Source organism: Triturus cristatus, chromosome 2_1, assembly GCF_964204655.1.
Source record: "Triturus cristatus chromosome 2_1, aTriCri1.1, whole genome shotgun sequence".
Lineage (NCBI taxonomy): Eukaryota > Metazoa > Chordata > Amphibia > Caudata > Salamandridae > Triturus > Triturus cristatus.
The window spans coordinates 976766121-976790825 of NC_140581.1; the positions used below are offsets into that span (position 1 = coordinate 976766121).

The 24705-nt window shown below is 42.8% G+C and overlaps 1 protein-coding gene across 7 annotated transcripts in view; it reads right to left on the bottom strand.

The window, feature by feature from the left end:
• The window catches only part of LOC146866150 (glycine N-acyltransferase-like protein 2), a 196182-nt gene that overhangs the window by 53564 nt on the left and 117913 nt on the right, over window positions 1–24705 (bottom strand). For 5 of the 7 annotated variants that reach the window (XM_085634005.1, XM_085634025.1, XM_085634021.1 and 2 more), the window contains exons 2-3: window positions 16253–16290; window positions 15713–15816 (exon numbers count right to left, since the gene is read on the bottom strand). In XM_085634005.1, the coding sequence (XP_085490131.1) occupies window positions 15713–15790 (78 nt within the window). In that variant the 5' untranslated portion in view covers window positions 15791–15816; window positions 16253–16290. The remainder of the gene's footprint in view (window positions 1–15712; window positions 15817–16252; window positions 16291–24705) is intronic. The other 2 variants (XM_085634035.1, XM_085634042.1) reach the window with 1 other exon arrangement.

The following is a 24705-nucleotide window of genomic DNA, read 5'->3' on the forward strand; positions in this document are numbered from 1 at the left end:
GATTGAGCGCTTTGACTTCAATTTAGGAATCAAAGGCTAACATGCAAAACATCAGTTACTTGTGCATAACAAAAAGTGTTGTCTAAAAAGCATGAGAAAGCAAACACATTCACCTCCATACTCAAGCAGAGCATGTGGGTACAAGAAGATTGTCAACAGCACTCTGTACTTCTGAGAAGTGAGCCGAGATCTGGTCTTCTCTAAGTGATGTCTGTGGACTTGAGCCTATACCAGGATCGGAGGAATTGCACAGTTTCCAGTGTTTCTGGTGGTGAACCCCAGAATGTATTTTTGTGGCAATATTCTAATAGAACATTAGTCAGATCTTGAGGTTTGCTGCTGATCAGTCGGGGTCCATGAGCAACTGTGGATACCCTCAATCTCATTTTCCTTCATGATGCTGTGTGCCACCCTCTGGATCTTATCTTTAATCATTCTGGTGACCCAAAAGGGCTGCGGAGCAACAAGATGGATTTTGCTGCACCTTCGCTGTGCTAGATGGTGTGCGAAGGGCTGATTTTACACTTCTGTGTTGTTCAATTTCAGGTATGATAGCTTCACATAATATTCATTTGTGTATTTTAACATCTCAAGATTGGTGCCAAATACAAGTGAAAGGAATGCTGCAGTTGTTTACAGCCATGTTTGCCAACTATCTCACTTCCAAATCTTTTCAGTGTGAAATGGATTTGCATTTGGAATATTACACTTTTTAGACAGAATTGTACATATAGTATGAATATTTTAAATTGCCTGTATGGTGAACGGTATGTTAGCATGCCCACGGTGTAGTTATATGTAAGTCAGCGTTTCTATACAAAGTGCATTAATTTGTTTGCTACTAGATCTGGTGCTACTTGATGGCTTCACAAAACATTCCCAAAACATGTTCACTCACCTCTGCTCCTTTTCAGGTGATCCGTGCAGCAGAGGCAGAGAAAAGAAGCATTTGCAATGCAATCGGTCTCGCCTTTGGGACCTTATATGTATTTAGCTATGCAGCACATTAGACTGGGTGCTGAAACATCTACTGTTCTTTAACATGGAGGGAAAGTAAGCACCAAACTGCGTGATATGCCAGGTATGGGAACACATTGAGAGAAATATTGCCTTTCAGCGGAAAATGGTGTAGTCCAAAGCTCTGTTTTTAATATAAATTCAGGGCCTTCTGTGGTCATATCACTGGAAATACAAGATTTGAAAAAAATATTATTGTCTACGTCTGCTCTTGGAAGAACATTTCTATGGACTGGAATTTAGAGAATTCTAAAGTGATTCTGGTATTTTATTGACCTGTGCTGGTTATTTTCTATCAATATTCGGATCAGTGACAACACGGAAGTGGCCTGTTGTATTGCCACCAATTATCCTATCTACTGTATTCCAGGCCAAAGTCTGTGGTTGGTCCTTATCACTAATAGTAACATTTGCAACTGTAACATCCACACGTTTTTCTGGCACCTCTCCATGAAACTAAAGAAAAAGAAAAAAATGAAAATTTCTGCAATGAAGATTTATGTAGGGCAAAAAAGGGGAAAAAGAAAAATTGGCGCTTTCTTCCCAGAATGCATGAGCTCCTTAAGGCACACATTGTCTTTCTAAAGAGAGGGATCTGTATCCATGAGCCCCTTGTACACTATGGACATTTGTTCTATGTATTTTACATTTGACAGCAAATTTCATCACCATGCATGCCTGCCACTGAGTCTTCCGAAGAAGTAACATTACTGAATGAGAAACGTGGGGAAATTCTGAACACACCTCACAAACTTCACATCAGTTTTTCTTTGTCCAATTTCAACCTAACATTTGAAGAGTAGTAGGTGTTTCATGCGGTTGAACTTTATCGTCAATCGGTGATCAATATGATTTGCGACCTCTTGTCTGAGGAAGCTGACGTGCTTTATTAAGGGGCACAGAGTCCTGACAGGCCAGCAGACTTGCGAAGCTCTCTGAAATATTAAACTCACACCTACCTGCAGTTATCCCGGCAACCAGCCATTTGGCTGTGAAGTCAAACAACACTGGTCAGTAACAACCACAGAAAAGGACCAACCGATGACACGGCACATAACAGAGATCCTTGTGCCAACTCCCCCCCCTACTGAAGAAGGCGGCAAGTCTAGGCTCCAGTCAGCAACAGATGGACACGGGTGCCATACGCGTGGCACTGCTGTGCCTGGCACTGCTCACAACTTTAGCAGCTCGGCGTGCACGAAGCATTGAGATAACTGCGAGGTGCCTACAGAGCATGGCACATACTGCAGCGGCTGCTCTGAAATACCTGTGGGGGAGGGGAGGTGTATCTGTTATCGTCTGCACGTGGTGCGGCTCACACTGGGTTAATGTTAATATGTAGGTATTAAGGTAAATACCACAAGCTTTTTTACAGACACACAAGCCCTCCCACCCCCGCCCCGGTAACCTGCCTCTGCCACCGTGCACCAGTACGGCATGTGATCTCGCCGCTGCTCTTAGGGATTCGGGCGCAGCGTTTGATCTCGGCAGAGTTTTACCTGTTCGTGGCTGCAACGCCAACTGCAACACAGGGCTCAGAGAAATTAGGGCCATCCTGGCCTGCAAGGCAACATGCAACCCACTGACTGCTCCTACCACACAGTAGGAAGAATCACAAAAGCCCGCAAAAAAGATACGAAACACGTGGGTGCAGCGTTGCTGCTGTTCAGTTCATCCACAAATCCACAGGCACAGCAAGGTAGGTGAGAGCACCAGTGGGTGGGTGAAATGCGTGTCTTGGTGATTTTCACAGCTCCATTGAAGAGTTAAGTCTCTCTGAGGCATTGCTAGCTAAGCATGTATGCTTGGTAAAGGGCCAGAACTGAGACACAAAGGCTTGCATTCAGTCAACGCCCCATCCAACCCCACGCACGCAAACAACTGTCAAATCTCTTTGTTCATCTATTGATTAACATAAGACAAAAAAAACAGCGATCTAGGAGTGGTAGTGGGACCCGGCACAGGGAAACAAGCATAATTAAATTAAACTGCTCGCTCGGCATACTCAACCCGACGCGCTTCTCTGTCTCCTGTTTTGTTTCCCTGCTTGTGCTGTCTCTGCCTTCTGCCGTGAATTGGCCCGTGTTGCAAACATTAAAGTAACTCCTTCAGCATGAAAAGCGTTGTATGTGCATGGATTGTGGACAGGACAGGCAAAATAGTGTGAACTCCCCCAGCCAATCCCAGCACAAAACATGCATTTATAAATGCAATAGGACTCGTATTCACGCAAGACCTATTGCATTGTAAATAAAAGTGCAGGCAACAAAGAAGGTACAAATGGGAGTGGGGCAGAGAAGCCACGGACTGCGGGAGGGAACGGGGAGGCAGGGGAACAAAAATGTTTTTAAAGTAAAGGGGCTGATAGCTATGGAAGCAGAAAAAATAAGTTGCTTAAAACCAATCAGATTGCAGCATTTAGGATTTCAGCCAAAACACAAATATAGGTGGAAAGTGGGCGGAGTTTCACCCACTATACTGTATACAGCATCTTTTGACGAGACAGCGCATGCGCTGCCTAGGCGAGACCTAAAAAGGAAGTTCCAAAACACTTTTTCCACATGTAATTTCCACAGGGAATTTTATACAACAATACAGTAAAAACGCTAAACATATTTAAACCAAATTTGGAAAAAAGCTTGATCTTTACTCAGAAAGCATCTAAGATAAAAGAAATAGAGATAAGTGGAAGGTTGGTCCCAGCGGACTCTGCAAATTAAAAAATTAGAGCATTTTCTTTAGCTGCGAGGGCTTGTCTTCCCATTAGTCATCTCGGTACTGCGGAACCCAGTGATTCTACTGTACCGAGAAATCTGATTGGCTGGGAGCAACATGAAGAAAGAAAATGTGTCCACCATTACAGGACTCTAGGACTCAGTCATTGTGTCCTGGAATTATTTTGGAAAAAACACTTAAGAGAGAATTATAGGTGTAACCCTGACCCCAAGCCTTTTGTGGGAGGTGCCCAGAGGGACCTCATTGGCACCAAAATATGTAGCCCAGGACTGGAAAAAAAGGAAAAAATAAAAATGTGGGGTTGGGGTCCTGTGGCCAGTGGGTTGCTCACAGGTTGGTCGCATGTGGGATTTGGGCACAATGCCTGGCCACAGGCCAGACCATGTGGCTATCCCCATGCCATCTGGGCATAGGGAGGATTAGCCCCACAAATGGAGTTTGACAGATGGCCTGGCCGCAGGCCATGCACAGCATGGGATTGTCTGCAGACATATAGTTATCGTAGTTTACGTTAAAAAAACCATAGAACTTTACTGAAAAAAACTAAGATTAAATTGGAGTTCTAACTAATTATAGTAGTAATATTTCAACTTATTTTGAAAAACCTTGGAAATTCTCCTAAAAAACAAAGGTTAAAGTGGACTTATAGGTCTTCTAATAATAAAAATTAGTGCATAAAAAATTTGAATTAAGTATAATTTACACCGATATGATGGATTGCTTATGTACTAATTTATTACATCACTGATGACATCGGAAAGCTATGGTGGTGCAAGTTATTCTTTGTTTCTTTAATAGAGGTGTGCATGAAACTTTCCAGGGAAAAAACACAACCACTTTGGCTCCCTCATGTAAACTTACGTGCTAATCCATCAAATGAGGGGGTAGGGTCAATAAAAGGGTAAGGCCAAAAATGAAATTTACCCATTTTAATTCCAATAAGAAAATGTGCACTCTGATGCAGAAAAAATGGCTTAAGGGAATAGCACCACATTTTGAAAAAATTTAGAACTTTACTCAGAAAGCACTTTTTGTGTAAATGCTTTCATACATTTTTGAGAAAGGAGCATTTAAAAAGATGTTTAAGGGGAATGAAGGGGTTAACACTCACAATAAGTCTCCCCCCTCTGTGGAGTGCCTAAGTAAGGGGTCCTCACTGTTGCTTGTTGTTTTTAGCATCTAAAGTCCTTCCTTTCACACATCTCTAAAGGGATGAATTTGAGATTGCAGTCTTGCATGCATAGATAGTCTTGCATCGATAATACATATTATATATATTATCTACTGCCGGTCGCCAGTAGATAGTTATAGTTAGGACCGAGTTTCCATAAGAAATCTCAAAATTCTATTTTGAATAACTTTGGCGCCGGTTGACGAATCCTCGCGAAATTTTCAAAACTAATGGGGCGCTCCGCTCAGCTCCTACCCTGAAAGTCTTGGGGTGATTCGTCAAGCGAGGGCCGAGAAAAAAGGGGGGTCCCAAAACGTGTTTTCCCCATGCATTTTTCCATAGGAACTTTAGTCGAAGGTACAACCCGAACGGCTGAACAGAATTACTTGAAATTTGGCGGTAGTCCTCAGGTCAGGGAAGTGCCTTTTGCAGGTCTGGTGTCAATCTGTTCAGTATTTCCTGAGAAAATAGCATTTAAAAGCATATAAATATCTATACGGGCGCACCGTGCAAGCACGGTGCGTGCACCCTAACGTGCGCGAGCGTAATTCTGATTGGTTGTTAGATGTCAGTCAACATTCGAATCGGTCGAAATCAGGAAGTGTCGGCTGCCATTTTGTCTCTCGCACTGAAAAGGAAAGGGGGAAAAATGGTGGAAAACGTGAAAATGGGGCAGGGAAGAGAGTTCCTGACCCCCTAGCCTTTGTCAGGGGGTCACAGAAGGACCCCCAGGGGGAAAAAACCTTTTTTTAAATCGCGGGTTGCGCGCACGGTCAAAAAACATTTTGGGTAAAATTTAAAAATATATATATATATATATTATATATATATATATATATTGAAAAATACATAACTTAGCATTTAAAAAACCGTACAAATTCACTTAAAAAACCATAGGTTTCACACACGTTATAGATAGGAATTAGTATTCAAAAAACCTTGCACATTCACTTAAAAAACCATAGGGTTCACACAGGTTATAGTTAGGTGGATATTTCACTCGTAAAAAACCAATGAAATTCCCCCGTTATAGTTAGTTCAGATAACTATAACTCGCGCGACCGCCACTCTACCACAAGGATGATGTCATGAGTGATGCCACTGACCATGTCATGAGTGATGTAATATGTGACGTCATCAGCAGTGGATTGCGGGCGCGCGAGTTATAGTTATCTGAACTAACTATAACGGGGGAATTTCATTGGTTTTTTACGAGTAAAATATCCACCTAACTATAACCTGTGTGAAACCTATGGTTTTTTAACTGAATTTGCAAGGTTTTTGAAATGCTAATTCCTAACTATAACGTGTGTGAAACCTATGGTTTTTTAAGTGAATATATATATATATATATATATATATATATATATATATATATATATATATATATATATATTCACTGAAAAAACCATAGGTTTCAGAGGTGTTATAGTTAGCTGGACATTTCACTCGTGCAAAACCATTGAAATTCCTCCGTTATAGTTAGTTCTAATAACTAAAACTCGAGCGCCCGCAATCCACTTCTGATGAGGTCACATATTACATCTACTGGATGATGTCATCAGTGATGTCATTTAAGATGTCATCAGTGATGTCATCAGTGATGTCACTGACCATGTCATGAATGATGTAATGTAATTTGCCCGTAAAAAAAAAAATTAGCACCTATTACTAATTTCTATTCTCCCCGGGGACCCCAACCCCGGGGCCTATATACAATGTTGGGGACCGTGACCCCACAGTCCCAGCGGCTCCCCACGACCTTCGGGAGCCGGCATTGCTTTTCCACACGGGGAGCTGCTAACATGCAGCTCCCCGTGTGGAAAAGCAATATGGTTTGCATTTTGGAAGAGAGAGCAGATTTCCCTGCTCTCTCTTTCAAAATCCAAACCAAGTTTGCGATGACGAGGCTCCCGCCCTGCCATAGCAAACAGCAGTGTCCCCGGGGATGGGCACCCCAAGACACTGCAGGAGCCGGCCCTGGGGGCTGGCAGTCCCTAGGGCCATCAACTGCTCCAGGAGGGAGGCCACACGGCCCCCCTCCCACAATATATAAAGCCCCGGTGGGGTGGTGGTCCCCGGGGCTTGGGGGGGGCCTTTAAGCTCCCCCACCCATTTTTTTTAAAGCCCCGGGGGGTAGCGGTCCCCGGGGCTGGAGGGGGCCTTTGAGCCCACCCATTTATTATGTAGCCCCGGGGGTGGCGGTCCCCAGGGCTGGGGGGCCCCTCTGCGCCCCCCATCAAATTTAATATTTTTGCCCCCGGGATTTGGCCCCCCCAAGGGCTAATTATTAAAGAAGCGCGGGAGCCCGCGCTTCATTTTATTTATTTTTTTACGCCAGGATCTGCGCACCCTGCGTGCAATTTGCAGTTTAAAAAATTGGGGGCCCTAGGGGTCCTTGTGGGACCCCCTAAGCAGGTCTAGCGGGTCAGGCTATTTCTACCCTGCCCCCTTTATACCTTTGCACACTTGATCCACTGATTTCTTGAGCCTCACTTCTACCGAGGCACAAAATGGCTACTTCCTGGTTTGGAGTGTTGACAGTCAGTTGACAGCTAATTAGCATGCAGCTCGTGATCGGGAGGGGGTGCGCTGGGTGCGCGTAGGGTGCGCAGATCCTCCGAGGCCATAGATATATATGTGATTTTACTTTTGATTTTCTCAGCAACTACTGAACGGATTTACACCTCTTTGCCAAATTTGGTGTAATTCTGTTTAGCAGTTCAGGCTGTAGCTGCGATTAAAGGTTCCTATGGAAAATTGTATGAGGAAAACACGTTTTGGGACCCCCTTTTATCTCGGCCCCCGCTTGTCGAATCACCCGAGACTTTCAGGATAGGAGCGGACAGGAGTGCCCCACCAGTTTTAAAATTTTTGCGAAGATTCGTCAACCGGCGTCAAAGTTATTCCAAATAGAATGTTGCGGATTTCCCATGGATAATAGGTCCTAACTATAACTACCTACTGGCGACCGCATATATATATATATGATTCCCACAGGCCAACTGCTTTACATGACTGGTTAACTTATTATAAAACCTTTAGCACTGTTATTGTTGTAAGAATAGGGCATTCAGCCACAGTTTGGTCTAAGCTGAGGATTTCATTAGCATTAAGAATCCCAAGGTCAAGAGGTATGCGCACACATGCATACACCGTTTTGGTGAGGATGGGTCGCCACATAAAGAACTATATGGCTTCTACCGGGAACTTAATTTTAATTTACAAAACAGAAAGACATGTTGAATTTCAGTTCATCGGAGATACACACCAAAAGAGCATGCCATACAAAATCAGAAAACGTATGATATAGTTAACTATCAGTGATTACAAGTAGCAGACGATAAGCAAGACAATGTTAAAAAAAGAGAATGCAGGTTCTGTTAGATGAGTGTGACATTGCCCTTGTTAAATATTCTATTTACTTTTGACCTAAAACAAATAATGAGAGAGAAACACTTTTGGATAATAGAAAATTAAAGTTCACTCTTGATAAAAAAAAAAGTGATGAGATAATAGTGTAGAATGTTCATCATTCTACATTAATGTACCATAAGACATGCACAGCATAAAGCAATAAAGCGATAAAGAAATTATATTCTCTATCATAGTGATCTGTTGGACCTGGCCCTTTTTGGAGGGTCATACCAGAACCATTTGCCTTCCTTCTTTTTTTTCTGACCTGTTTTTGTTTCTTTTATGCCACTGGGCACTTTACCACTGCTTATCAGTGCTTAAATGTATGTGCTATCTCTTGTAAACTTGGTAAGATTGGTCTACACCTTTTTGGCATATTTAATTTACCTGGACGTCCCTTGTACAGTGGTATCCCATATATCCAGGGCCTGTAAATTAAATTCTACTAGTAGGCCTGCAGACTCTTGCACCACATACCAAAGTAGCCTTTCAAACCTGTCTCAGGCCTCTGCAAGGGCTGAGCGGGCAGTTTACTGCCCCAGTGACGTAGCATTTAAAGTGGTTACCACATCTGAAACTCCCATATTACTACATATAAGTCACCCCTATGGTAGGTCTTAGCTAGCCCAAAGGGCAAGGTGCTGTGCAGATAAAAGGTAGGAAATGTGCCTCAACTGTGTGGCATGCCCTGGTAGTGACACAGCCTATTTGGTTTATCAAAGCTGTGAGGTTGCCCTCTCATAGGGTAAATACCTGATATGTGTTTCAGTGGTAACTTCTGATATGAAAGGGGTAGTGTGGCCATGTCTGATATATTGGGAATAGTAGTAATGCATCCTGCTTATTGATGAAAGCAGATTTGTTACTACTATTTTAGAAATGCCACTTTTAGAAGTGAGCATTTCTGTGTGTGTATGACTCCTTGTGTCCTGCCTGAATGGTTTAGACTGACAGGAGAAGGAAATGTGCATTGACTCCAGATATTCACAACGGGGGTTGAGGTGTGTCCTGCCTTTCCTGGGTGACTCAGTGCTGGGCTGACTAAACCTTGGTTGCATTCAGATGGGTTGGATGGGTTGCCCTTGCACCTGAATAGGCCTGGACTGAATTTGGAGTAGTGGTAGGAGTTGCACCTGCACCTGAATAGGGCTATGCCTGACTTCCGCAATGCGGTCTTAACCCGCCTGTAGTGTGTCTGGGGTCAGGGCTTGGGAAATGAATAGGGGTGGTGTTCACTTCTGAAAAGTGTATGAAGTGCCCCAGAACAAAGAGTTTTCCACTATAAATACAGAGGCTTTGACCCCATGATTTTAGACACTGAGTGAGGCTGTAACAGACGTTTCTGGCTCTGCAGCCTGTCAGGAAGAACCGCCATGGGTCTGGATTGCTTGGAGTGCTGACCAGCTGCCTTCTGGGTGGAGTGAAGAACTGTCACTGTTGCTGGAGAGACCCTTGTACTGTTCTGCCTCTGTGCACCCTGCTGGTGTGCCCCCACTGCTCTCCAAGGAGGGCTGCTTATGCTCCTTGTCCAAGCCAGCCTATCGCAGGGTGAGCGCTGTATTTCTTATCTGTAGAAGAAGGAAGCTGGCTGGTGGAATAGAAAGTGTGTGGTGAGTGCTTTATTGGACCACCTGCCTTGCAAGAATTAGCATGTGTGCCATGCTCTACTATGGGCTCTGGTCCAGGTGCAGGGAGAGCTTAAGCATGAAAGTGCTCTCCCCTTCTCCTTAAACCTCCAGCACGTGTGCTTTCACTTTATCCTTTTTAATGCACCTGGAACCTCCAATGTTTGAAAAGTCCTTGTGCTGGGCATGATGAAGTTTCCTGGTGCTCACCTTCTACAAGGGATTACCTTGTCCCCGTCAGATGTGTCGTAAGCTCCCCAGGTGGGGACCTTAGCCACAAAAGCCCGACCACCCACCCACTGCAAACTGCCATGAGTCCCCAGGCGTTACCTGGCGACTCTCATGGCAGCGAGGCCTCCAGCCAAAAACTGAAGCCGGAACCTTGTTCCTTGGCCATCTCAGCTGCATCAGGCCGACGTGCAGCTGTGGTCCAAAGGGAGGACCACAGGAATCCAGCCGCACCGTCACAAACGCGGTGAGACCAAAGTTGCTGCATTTTTGGGAGGCTCCAAGTGGGAGTGCCTCATCTACTCTGGGGACAGCGGCAGTGGTATACTGAGTGTGGGGACTGGGTGAGGTCTCCCACATGATCCCCGGGTGTCATCCTTTTCCTGCAGCAGCTGTCCGCAAGGCCTAGAGAGGTCCCGGACATGATGGGAGGCCGGAGCAGCTTGCTGGTCCATTCCAACACTGCCTTACTGGCAGAAGCTGCACCACGCATTGGTGGTTAGCCCTATTTTACAGTATGGTAAGTGGGGGGACTCCGAGAGGGTTCCCCACCTAAATTCACCAGTGTGTGTGCCCCTCCTTTCATGCCTGCATACCGGGGGTCACGGTACCTTGTTAAGGAGAACGGAGTGAGTCCTCAAAGGAGGCCCCCGCTTTGTGGCAAAGGAAGTGTCCGCATTCCCTGTTGTAAGCGGGACGGTGGGCCTGAGGCCCACAGTTTGGAACCACAATAACCAAGAGAGGCAAGCATGTGCTGCTGTGCCCAGTACCCTTACATATATTACCAGATAATATGTACAAAGAGCGCAGGAGTGCGCTCCTATGTTGTCGCTGCATTGATGTTGGTAATTTATACCCTAAACGGTTTAGGAAAACAAAGCCAATAGCATGTGTCTGCAGAAATATGCACAGTGACGTACTCTTTATTAGGTTCTGGTACTAGGTGGTGATTCACCAAATGTGCCCTTAACTGCTCCATATTCATGCCCTGATGTGAAGATGTATGTTGTGCTATGCCTTGCAATGACAGGATAACAGGTATTCTTTCAGGACCTGCATAATATGTACATAATATGTACAGTGTTGGTGTAGGGTGTTACTGTAATATGTGCAACCTATAAAGTGTTTATTTGATTGCACTTCCTATGCGGTTATGAGCATTCCCTTATGACCAAGTGAATAATGATCTAAGTGATGTCATGACAAGTGCCTAGTGGCACAGTGATTTATGTGATTGTGGTCCAATGTGTTTTATGAGCAATACAAAGGATATTTTTATATAACTTTGTGTGGGTTCTCTTTTTGTGTTGTGCCTAGTGTGTCACTGATGTGTGTGTTACGAAAACGCTTCAGACATTGCCTCTGGGATAAGCCTGACTGCTCTGCCAAGCTACTAAGGGGGTGAGAAGGAGTTATCTTGGGTGTGTAACACCCTTGCCCGACTAGAATGGGGATTCTGCCTGGCTTAGCAGCATACCCAAGCCAACCAGAAACCCCATTTCCAACATGGTCCCATTTGGATAGGGAGCCAAATAAAGCCTAAATTAATAAAGACCTTGAGAAAGCTAAACCCAATCAGTCATATTATCCAGATGTACGACCATTGATGTTTGCGACTCACAAATTGCATCAAATTGCGAGTTGCAATTTGCGAGTCGCAAACATCAATTCGATTCCCAGTGGGGTCGCAAATTGCATGCCTCATGAGTATTAATGAGGCTGTTGCAATTTGAGACCCCATTGGGAATGGCTGGCACTCCCAGGGATGGTTGTCTGCTGGGGTCAGCAGACCTCCATGTCTGGGACTGCTTTTAAATAAAGCATGTTTTAAAAAAAAATATTGCCCGTTTTCCTTAAAGGAAAATGGGATGCATTTAAAAAAGAAAATGAAATGTTTTCGTTTAATTTTGTAAAGGCAGGTAGTGGTCCCTGGGACCACTGCCTGCCCCTAAAAAATATTTCCCCCTGCAATCGCAAAGGGGGAACGGGTCCCCTGGGGACCCCTTCCCAGTTGCGAGTGCTTTACCACCCTCTTGAAGTGTTTTGCAACCACAATTGCGGTTGCAAAACATTCTTACATAGGCCTCTGACTCGCTATTAGGAAATGACGCCCTTGGAATGCCCCTTCCCAATAGCGACTCGCAATTCCTATTGAAAAAATTTCAACAAGCTAAATAGGGATTGTGCATTGCCCTATTCGATTTTACATGCGCAAATGGGTCGCAAACCCATTTGCACATGCAAAATAGGGTCGTACATCTGGCCCCAAGTGCATAAAAGTAGGAAACATACACGTGGATATGTCTGCCGCTCCCTGTGTGCACATTTTCTATTTTTGTGTGGAAAGGAAATAAGTTTGGATCTCCTATGCAAACACACACTTTTTTTCTGCAAGGAAAATACTTTACACCATGAAAAAAAAACCTTGCTATTCCTCCACTTATTCTAGAGTTGATCTCTTCCCCATAAGGGGGAGGTATGATAGCCCTGTGATGGAGTAAATGAGGGACCGTTTCCAGGGTGGAAAGAGAAGGGACGGGAGTTTGAAAAACTCACAAACTGGCATGTTTTGGTGCATTGCTATACTTCCAAGGTAAATAGGCCTTTGAATGCCCACTTCTCACCCCTGGAATGGGATTATGGCTACAGAGATCGTAATCCTTATAAGTGGGTGTACACTTATGAGCAATCCTTTTGTGAATCTCTGGCTGATGTAAAAAAAGCATGTCAGGTCATCCATCTATGCTTACCTCCAAGTTTATCTTTCTTTACAAAGACAGTGCTAAAAAGAAGGGAATGGCAGTGAACAAAAGATAAAGTGACAGAAACAGAGAGCAGGGAGAGGTGACAAAATAGTGGCAAATCGCACAGGCAATGGGAAGGAGAGGGTGAATACACATAATATAGAGAAAGTGTTAGGTAGGGTAGGGAAAGGAAAGACAGTATATCTAAATAGAGACATGGGCTGGGAAGCTATAGACTAAAGAGCAGAAGTGTAAGGAAATAGCTCTTTTTGTATGGTCACTGACAAGTTTTTTTAATGATACTGCTAATATTTCAACTCTGAGAGTGCACTGAGGCCTGCTAACCAGACCTCAGTGACAGTGCCCCGGCCCTAAATTATGTTGAATTTGCTGTACCCAATTAGAAATTGCTAACTTACCTGTCCCTAGTATATGGTACCCTGGTACCTAGGGCCTGTAGGTTAGTGGGGTAAGTAATCGTATATTTTAGGCGCCTAGTGAATGCTATATAATAATTTTTGATCATTAAGTGCACACATGAGTGTTATATACGATCCCTTGTATTTCACTATATGGATCCTGCTATTACATTAATATCTATAGTTTTACGCCATGTGCGTTTGGGCTGAAGTCATGGTGTAGACAAGACCAATGCCCTTTTTGAAATACACAAAGATCTATGTATACTTGCAAGTTGATATGCTTGTCTCACCAAAAAAATGTGTTATTGTTCTGTGTAATTTGAAGACCAAGTCTGAGCTGTTAATTGTGTGTGTTTTACTCTCAGAAAACAGTGATCTGAGGCAATACTCCCATAAAGGTGGAGGTAAATTAAAATTACCCCTTAGGTGAGTTATGTGATTTTTCTTGCTCACGTTTTTAAATCACGCGTGCAGTTTGGTATCACGTATGTGGTGGTTTTGCAGGGAGGACACTAAGGTTGAAACTAATAAACATGCCATTTATGTGCGTTTCCTATAGACACTGGACCGGACTGCAGCTGGTGCCTTTGTCCTAAAACGACCATAATAATTAAGTATGGTTTTCTATTTTATTCTTCACTAATCCTTTAGCAGAGTGACAACGTTGGAGGTCCTGATGAATGCCGCGAATTCATAATCATTTGGCAGAAACATGTTGACCATTGACAATTAGGACATTATTTCAGTCCTTTATCACTTTCTTTTTAATCTTAGCCCATGGGGACATCTATTAAACTGGTTTGTGTCACCCAGGAGCTATTTTTAATACACCTTTTTGCTCTTTATTTGCACTCTGCCCCTCAGTGTCATTGCCTAAGTTGGTAACCTTATAAAAACACCTCACGCTCCTCTCCTTTTTGAGAGTTGTAGCCCACACTGTATACCTTGCGGTTGCAGTGTGTAAGAGGGGACCCAATGATGAAGCATGTCACCCTTGGGTGAGTGAGGGTTCTCGTCTTTATAAGTAAAGACTCCTCTCTCCGGTATTTTCTTACTTTTTGATTGTTTCCTTGGTTTATAGATACATTGTGGTCAGTATTTTAAACCAGCATCCCATTACTTTTTGTGCGAAATAAGGTTAGTGGTGTAACCCAGGGCTCGCAGCACTGTTTTTGCCATCCTGGAGGTCCCGCAAGTAAAACACGTCTACCAGTCCACCACTGCAGACAGGTGGGGAAGTCGTGCACGGCTAGCCCTACTTTGCCATAGAAAGCAATGGCAAAGCCACCACTTCTCCTGTACCTCTGCATAAGTCACCCCTCTGGCAGGCCTACTTAGTCCTGAGGCAGGGTACAACAAAGGACTCAGGCAAGAGATGCACTTTACTTGTCATGGCAGTAAACAAGCAATACAATTTTTACTGTGGAAAGAATTGGTCGTGCAGTTGACAAGTAAAGAATAATATGCTGACCCCTCAGTCATGCCAACTTGTGACCAACAACAACAGGCGACTGGTAGTCCAGTAGCATCTAGAGTTTGGCCTGACCAGATTGGACTTACTCGGACATTGGCCTTGCAGCCACGACCCCCTCACCTAAAACACCTAAAAGCAGAGCATAGGCTAAAATCAGTTCATCCGTTAATTTACAATGACATCATAATTTAACAGTCAGATAGCCTGAGCAGCATAAAATACAGTACATTGCTCAAATACCAGCATAATTATCAATTAAAGTACAATAGCTTAATAAAGTGCGATGGTGAGGTATTCATAAGATCTTGTGGATATCTCCGCAACAGGGTGGGGGAGAATACAGTAAATTATAACTAGACAGCCAGATGTAGAAATTGGTTTGATTTATTATTGCTTGGAAAATTTAGAGCTCCAGAACCCCCTGGTGTTTTATTTTTTCTAGCGTCTAAATTCTTTAAAAAAAATTGGTTACAGAGTGTTGTGTTGATTTCTTCTTCAATTTTTTGTGTGCCGTTTAACGGCTTTACACTTGTTTCTCTGTGTAAGCCTTGCTCCCCGGTGCCTCAGCTACCCAAGGTTGACCTAAGTGTTTGACAGACACTAAATGTCTTAAAGGTGTTGGTGAGCGTATTATACGGTGAAGTAGCACAGCCGAACCACATAATACACCACATTTTCTCCCAAGATAATGAACAAAATGGCATGGGAAACGGCAGTCAAGAGCAGGAAAGACAAAATATGCAAGGAGGAGTTGAAAATTGACGCAGTCAATATGTATGGAAGAACATTGGACAAAGAGCTTATATGAAAAAATAGAAAGAGAAAGTAAGGAAAAGATCTTGAAGAAGAGAGTGAAGTTAGCATAACAAAAACTGTACCTTTAAAGATTCTGGGAAGCTATGGACTAAATTTCTTTCCAACGCATGTAGTTGCTCAGTGCCTTGAAGTATACGCATCTTGAAAGGATATGATGGATTGTGGGCTGAAATGTAAATTAAAGAAAACAAAGAACATACACATTTTGTAGTGGTACTAACTAAAATACATGACTGTTCATGCAATGGTCTATTTATTCAAAAGCATTATAGCTATGATGTGAAAAACATTTCTTTGACAGAACTTTGCAAGCAAATCACATGAATAGGGGTCATGCAGTGAACGTGTCCATGCAATGAAATAGCAAGAAAGCTATGCAGATACCGTGATAGATCCTGTCACTGGACAAACACCGATGGGTGCAATTTAATGAGAGCACACCTCGCTTGAGTTGAAGGATCAATTGTCAATTTTTTCGATGCAGATTAAAAATATCCTGTTGGTATTTCCAGTGGAAAATCTTAATTATTTGATTACATTACTGCATGTGACTCTTACTCTTAATTTCACATTGTTTTGATTATGCTGTAGTTAATACACACCTACGTAATAGTCTTCTGTGGAATCTTTTTATTTTGTTCTGAAAGAAAAAATGACAATAAAATACATTGAACTGAAAAAAATATCCTGACGTTGATTGACTGGACATAGAATAGAACACCTAATAAACTGAAAAGGCACAATTAAGTAATTCAAGCTCAGATGTTCAGTGTTTTCAGATGAGAAACTTTTGAGACCTGAACCTTTAAAGAAGGTTAGCAGGAGCTTTCGCAGCAGATCCTACACTCAAACCAGACAATCATGGCTAGGTCACAGAACCGGTGTCCGAAAAGAGCCCCTCATTTGACATAATTTTGTCCCACTTCTAGTCTGCCTGAATAGCACCATTTTATCCACTAATGGCCTCGCTATGTGGCTCTGTGTACCATGCAGCAGTTGCAGAGTATGCACTTTTTGTCAGTAGGTTTAGTAGAGAGTGTCACATAATTTTTATGAACCAATCTCCCTCTGTAAAGAAAGTAAATACACTCATCTTCCCACATGCTGTAAATCCGAAGCTGGGGACCTCTTGCATATCAACAGCTGGAAACCTAAACTAATCTTTCAGGTAATCATCAACTTTACCATTGAGTGATTTAGCTATAATAATGCAATTATAAACATAATTTAACTTTTCATGGCAATCAGTGGAGAATTCTGCGTGGCTGTGCAATATGGATTATCTCCTCCTAGCCGCAACCTTCCTTATCATCTGTGCCCTGAGGCATTTGCAGTTCATATATTGGGTCTGCCTAGAAACCACCATTCTCTATTGCAGAAAACTAATATGGATTTCAGTAGTACAGGGGAAAAAGTACCCCTTACAGTACATTATAAGGATATTGCAAATCAACAAGGATTTCCATGACCATATCAAGAACAAGACAATACCAAGTCCCTTTATAAGGTCATGGAACTCTGAGGTGGCTCGCAACATCTGTTTAATATACAACAAATTGTATTTTATTCCTTATAATACATGGTCACAGTATTACAGTTCCCATTCCCACAAACCACTTACGCCCTTAGGGGCCTATTCACAAAAGTAGTTCTACATGTATAGATTTAATGCCAATACACTGGTGGGTAATTTTACAACTTTGAGCTATTCACAAAATCAGAGTGTAAAGTTACTCAAAAGTGTCAAACTACACGCACGCCTCCATGCCCAGTAAAAAGGGGCCAGAGCCAAATTTACAAGTGCAAAGTTACTGCTGGCAAAAAGAAGCAGTTGTGAGCCCAGCTCAGCCCCACACTCATTATCACCCATTGATTCTGCAACACCCTCTTATAGAAAATAATAGAGGTAGAAACTTGAAATAAATCCCTATAGAAAATAACATTAAATTTAATTATTCAAAATAGTTCAAAATATATCTATTTAGCAATTAAACATTAATTTTGATTTAAATATTATTAAATCAGTTTTCATAAATCTTATACATTGGTTTTATTGATTATTGATACATATTGAACTATATTAATTGAGGTGGGATTTGTTTCAATTTTAACTTTAGAAAAAAAAATAATTCTCTAAATATAGTCACATTAATAAATATTTCATTCTAATAGTTTAATAGTACCGTACCATTTTTTTAGGTTATTTATTCTACATTTAAAATAAATATATAAAATGAACTTACATTACTATTTAACATCAAAATATTTTTTAACATTTTTTCAAGTAAAATACAGTTTCTAACTTTTCTCTAAACTTTATCATAGGGAGATCTCTACCACCTCGGTGGAGATCTCCTGTGGAGCTTTCCCTATGATAAAGTATAAGGAAAGGTTAAAAACGCCCTATGTATTATATTCCTATTAATGTACCTCTTTCCATTGCTGGAATGCCTTAAATGAGCCTAATTGCATTGTAGCGATGAAAGATCACTTTAATAATGGTGGTTTTAATTTGATGCATTAGTGTGGAAAAGTTTGTCCTACCAGATTCTAAATCAAATTTACCTTCTCTGGAGGTGAATTGAAGTTTCTTAATAGCAAAGATATGGATTCAGGGTAAGGTTCCTTGATATAATTAGTTCTACAACCTGCAACATTACATTGTGGTCGTGTTCATTGTGTTTATATGCAGTACATTTGAATTCACCCACCTCTAGACATCAAGCAGGTCACAGCAGACCTCATACTGATGATCAATTATCAATTAGAATCACATAATTGAAGTTCCATTTGGAGAAAATTATGTATAATATATGTGTGGAATCCATCTTGTTTCAGGTTCCACTTTGTGATGTTCTATAGAAACCTGCAAGAACGTGCAGCGGATGTAGGGCTTTAGTTGAACTTTCTGTACTGTCGCTGTACCACAAGTCCTTGAGAAATGACAATCTCAAGTGGCCGTGACAAACTGTTGCCATGCTTTATTGCTGATTTTATAAGCCAATTCCCATGTATGACCACGTTTTTGATTCTGATTAGTCATTGGATAAATGCTTGGAACACTTATTCTTTCGCTGAGCAAAAGGCTCTCATTGGCAATGCATCCTTGGGCAACAGTTATTGTAACTTATAAAACTTCTGCATGTCGAGCAACTCCAGAAAGAAACTTCACTCGTTACAGTTGCAATTATAAAGCTACACTTTAAATCTAACTGCCTCTGTAGGCTTCCACATTTGAACACAAAAACACACTGTTGAAAAGTGTGCATGAAAGGTGCATCTGTTACATATGTCAAGATGCTTGGAAGTTTTTATTTGGCAAAAGAATTCCAGAACATCTCCTGGAAAACTGCAATTTTCACACCTTCCCATGAGTCATCTTAGAATTATTTGTGAATAAAAAAAATATTAATAATTTTACTCCTAAAGTAGGCGCAGTTTCTTGAGTAAGTTTCCAAGCTTTCATTGTGAATGAGTCTACATATTCCATTATGTGGTCAGTGTGGTCCAGTGAACTAGGGTTTGTGATGTGTCTAAACTACAGAGATTGAACATTTGCATATGTTTCCCAAAGGCAAGTGCAAGGACATCAGATAATTCAGATTCCATAATATTTTTTTTCCCAAATTCGTTTTTAGACCTTCCATAGATTGCAGATGATCGGATTCTGCATTTCTTTTTTCAGCAAAGTGTGGAATTTAAAGGGAAATCCTGCTTTCTTGTTAGAGACTGAAGGGCTCATTTATGAGAAATTGGTGTAGGGCAGCGCCGTAAGTCTTCTTGGTGAACTGCCCTATGCCAATGTGAAAGAGCAGGAATGCACCTTTTTAATAAATAGGGTGCATTCCTATCCTTTGCCCCTGCACTAGTGCACAATTTGCTGCCTAGCACTAACACAGGTACACTTGCACCATGGTGGAAGGGTGCCTCTCTTGCATACAAGATTGTTTTTGTGCAGGAAGGTCCACCTTCCTGCACAGAAACAATCCTAAGAGGTGTTTTCCTCTTTCGTTGTGTGCTACAGAATGCAGCACACATAGAAAGAGAGAAAAAACAAGCAGAAATAAAAATATTTCTCATTCTTACACCTGCTCTGGGGAGACATAAGGTTTATGTAATTAAGTAAATCTGGAGCAGTATCAAAATCCATGGATGCCGCGAGGGAAAATCCACAGTAATGCCCATGGACCACCTCCTTGACACAGACTAAGGCAAGGCAGCAACTTGCGCTGCTTTATCTTACTCCATATCAATGAGGCCATGCAAAGCCACGCAGAGTGGCTTTGCGTCACCTCAGAGATATGATTGAGATGCTTATGCCGCTGCAGCCACAAAAGAGTGATACACCGGCAGCGCATGCCTCTCATATTAAGCTCCTGAATTGGCATGATCACTCTGAGAGCTAATTTATTGGTAAATCTAGATACAGAATTTTCAAATTAATGAATGTCAGATGCCATAAAACAATTACACATTGGAAAGATTTAAAATCAGCTTTGAGATTACATGGACAGTGACGTTCTCTAAACCCATGATAAAATGAACTACTTTCTGAACATTATGAGGCTCGTAAATATTGCGTTTAACAACACCAGATTTATAGGGTTTATACACGCCCTTAAACCTGCATTAGCAAGCCAACAGTTACGCTTTACAAACACAGCAGAAGCCACTGAATAAAATACTTATAAGGGGAAAAAACACTACTTAATGTACAATATATGTTAACACTTCTAAAGCAAACTTACTACTTGTCAAATGAGCTCCAAACTATTATTGAAAAGCAAAGTCTCATATTTCACAAAAATGCATAACCAGGACCAGTGTCGGATACCGAGAAAACACAAATAGGCCGTGACTTTGTCGTCATTGACGAGCAAATAGAGAAAAAAACTATAATTCTTCACACAGCAAGAGTATACAATTAGGGCCATATTTATGGCCAAGTCGTGCAGTTCAGCACAGCAAGTCACCTTGCTACGCTTCACAGCTTGACAGGAAAAGGGCAGAAAAGTCCTGTGTTAAAGTCAATACACCACAATCCTGCCTTTTCCCCTGTGTTTGCAGCCATTTGGCTGTGTAGCACCAACGCAGGTTCTGTTGCAGAATGGTGTAAGGGGGCCTGCATTGTAAGAAGAGTTCTTTTTATGAAAGAAGGGGCACCTTCCTGCACAAAAATAATCCCCTGGTGCTTTTTTCCTGTTTCTATGTATGCTGCATTTTGTAGCACACATAGAAAGAGCAGCAAACAAGGAGAAATAAATATATTTCTGCTTGTTATGCCTCACCTGGCGAGGCATAGGTTTTTGGCGCTTTCCCTGGTCTACCATTTCTGGTAAATCTGAGAATGCATCAAAATCCATGGATGTTGTGTGGGAACACCCATGCAACGCCCATGGAAATGCCTCCCTGGTGCAGAATAATGCAACAAAGCAATTTGAGCTGTTTTGCATTACTCAAGATTTATGAAGCCACTCAGGGCCACGCAAGGGGTATATTTACAAGCCCTGTGTGCCGCGGAACGTCACTTTTTGTGATGTTTCATTGGCACACAGGTCTTAGCAATATCTACAAGGCCACGTAAAGCAACCCTGCATGGCTATTCATGGCCTTGTAGATATGGAGTAAGACAAGGCAACGCATGAAAGAGGCCCTCCATGGTTGTTGATGTGAGTGTTCCCACTCAACACCCCTGGAATTTGAGGCTGCCCCAGATTTACAACATCAGGTTAACCTGGGGCAGTGTCAAAACCTTGTGATTCCCTAGAGCAGGCGTAACAAGGAGAAATGTTTACATTTCTCCTTATTGTTTCCTCTGTCCATGTGTTCTGAATTCTGCAGCACACATAGAAAGAGGAAAGCTCTTCTTGTGGTTGTTTTTGTTTTTGCGCAGGAAGGAGCCCCTTCCTGCGCAAAAACAATCATACCAACTACACATCAATACTTAAACAAAAGGCCACAATCGTCCCCGCACCGCGCTCTACTAACAAAAGAGTAGTCAGGTTAAAAACACAGCGTGTACCAAAGTACACGCTGTGTTTTTAAACCGGCTCTACTCTTTTGTTAGTAGAGCGCGGTGCGGGGACGATTGTGGCCTCTTGCTTAAGTATTGATGGTAATCACAGCCCGTGAAGGGGCTCTGATTACCATCAATACTTAAACAAAAGGCCACAATCGTCCCCGCACCGCGCTTTACTAACAAAAGAGTAAAGCCAGTTTAAAAACACAGCGTGTACTTTCAGAAAGTACACGCTGTATTTTGAAACTGGCTCTACTCTTTTTGTTAGTAAAGCGCGGTGCGGGGACTATTATCAGGCATTCAGCTGAACTTTGGGGCCAGAGTTCGAGCCTCGAGGTCGCGTCCACACCCTGTGATTGTGGGCAAATCACTTAATCTCCCTTTGCCTGAATATGTAATGTAAAGACGGTGCTCATTTAAAGCGCTCCAATACCTCCGGGTCGAGTTCGCGCTATCTAAAAGATGCACAAAAAAAAGCAGTGGGACAGTAACAGAAAGTAAGTGGGGGCGGAGGGGTAGACGGACAAATGGGGAGGTATAGGGCAGGTTTCAATTATCTAATGTAGCACAGAGGGTTAATATGCCTGCTGCAAAGAACGCATAGCATGTATTTTACAAAAACAGTATTTTATGTGCATAGGTCAGTTGGTTACTGCTTTTGTCACATAGATTCTTTTGTTACTCTGCAGCTCATAAGAGACAATCATAATCTAGCACAGTGACCTATAAACTGTCATCAAAGATCTGCTTACACATTGCATGGTACAAATTAGTAACTTATGTTTTTCCCTATCTTTCATTATCCTGATGCTGCTAAAGGGGTTTATTTGGGTGGAAATACATTTTTATTGTTAAAGTCAAAGCTAACCACTGTGTTATGTTCCGAATCCTGAATTTGTGCTTTTCCAGACAAGCACTCTTTAAAAATGCCTACCAGTATGAATGACATGTGACTCCTACACCTTGTAGTCCCCTTTATATGTAACATTTTCTCTACACTGATTTACACACATGATTCATTGTCTCTGTGTGTGTGATGTAAAGTGTTCTGGCATCCTACAATGGTATGAAAGATGCTATAAAACAAATGAAATACATGTGACAGAGGAATGGGAGGCACCGTTGAAGGGTGATATTAAGGGAATCATTGAGGAATCCCAACAAAGATTGTTGTATGCTGGTACATTGTAAGATTGTCATTTACTATTCCTTAAAAGCTAATACAATTCAATATATAATGATAAATGTGTTGTAGAATGCACCATCTTTTCACTTTTTAAAGTAAACATTCTGAGTGACATTTGGCGCCGCGCACACGCGCGATCTGGTTCCTGGCGCACAAAGCCATGGTTGCAGCGCACAGAGACCCTCCATTGCCGCACACAGAGAAAAGAAATTAGAGGGAACATTGCTGGTAAGTACGCTTAGAATTACTTTTCAGGGTCAGTGCTGGGCTAAAAGATGCAGCCCTGGGTTCTCTCCTGATAACAGGTGAGTAAATCGGAATTCGTAGTTCGGCTGATTTTAGAGGAATACTTGTACGTTTCAAAAATGGACACATAAAATGTTCTGCTGAAAACCACACAATGGATTCCTATGGAAGGAAATACAAGTTACTGGTAAGTACGCTTAGAATTACTTTTCAGAGTCAGTGCTGGGCTAAAAGATGCAGCCCTGGGTTCTCTCCTGATAGCTGGTGAGTAAATCGGAATTCGTAGTTCGGCTGATTTTAGAGGAATATTTGTACAACGGTGAAGGAAGGGGGCGGGGCCTGAGGTGACGTGTGCAAACACGCCCTGTGGCGCGTTTTAAGTTGGGGAATTAATTCCTCTTCAATCCTGAGGTCCCCTGGGGGCCAACTAGCCCACCAGGTACCTCCAGTATGCGCCAGGGAGCTGCATTGCAGAGAGGTGTTCAGAGGCCACGCCCCTTTTTACAACACTCTGCAACGCAGCTCCGTGGCGCTTACTGGAGGTACCTGGTGGGCTAGTTGGTCCCCAGGGACCCTCAGGATTGAAGAGGAATTAATTTCCCAACTTAAAACGCACCATAGGGCATGTTTGCACACATATCACCTCAGGCCCCGCCCCCTACCTTCACCACTGTGCAAACGCGCCCCGTGGGATGTTTTAAGTTGGGGGATTAAGTCCCCTTGAATCCTGAGGTCCCCTGGCGGCCAACTAGCCCACCAGGTACCTCCAGTATGTGGGCTAGTTGTCCCCTAGGGGACCTCTGGATTAAAGAGGAATGAATTCCCCAACTTAAAACGTGCCACAGGGCGTGTTTGCACAGTATCACCTCAGGCCCCACCCCCTACCTTCACCACTGTGCAAACGCGCCCCATGGCGCGTTTTAAGTTGGGAGATTAAGTCCCCTTGAATCCTGAGGTGCCCTGGCGGCCAACTAGCCCACCAGGTACCCCCAGTAGGCGCCATGGAGCTGCGTTGCAGAGAGGTGTAAAAAGGGGCATGGCCTCATTACACCTCTCTGCAACGCAGCACCCTGGTGCATACTGGAGATTCCTGGTGGGCTAGTTGGCCCCCAGGGACCCCCAGTATTGAAGGAGAATTCGTTCCCCCTCTGCAAACGCGCCATGGAGCTGCGTTGTGTTTCAAAAATGGACACAGAAAATTTTCTGCTGAAAACCACACAATGGATTCCTATGGAAGGAAATACAAGTTACTGGTAAGTACGCTTAGAATTACTTTTCAGAGTCAGTGCTGGGCTAAAAGATGCAGCCCTGGGTTCTCTCCTGATAGCTGGTGAGTAAATCGGAATTCGTAGTTCGGCTGATTTTAGAGGAATATTTGTACAATGGTGAAGGAAGGGGGCGGGGCCTGAGGTGACGTGTGCAAACACGCCCTGTGGCGCGTTTTAAGTTGGGGAATTAATTCCTCTTCAATCCTGAGGTCCCCTGGGGGCCAACTAGCCCACCAGGTACCTCCAGTATGCGCCAGGGAGCTGCATTGCAGAGAGGTGTTCAGAGGCCACGCCCCTTTTTACAACACTCTGCAACGCAGCTCCGTGGCGCTTACT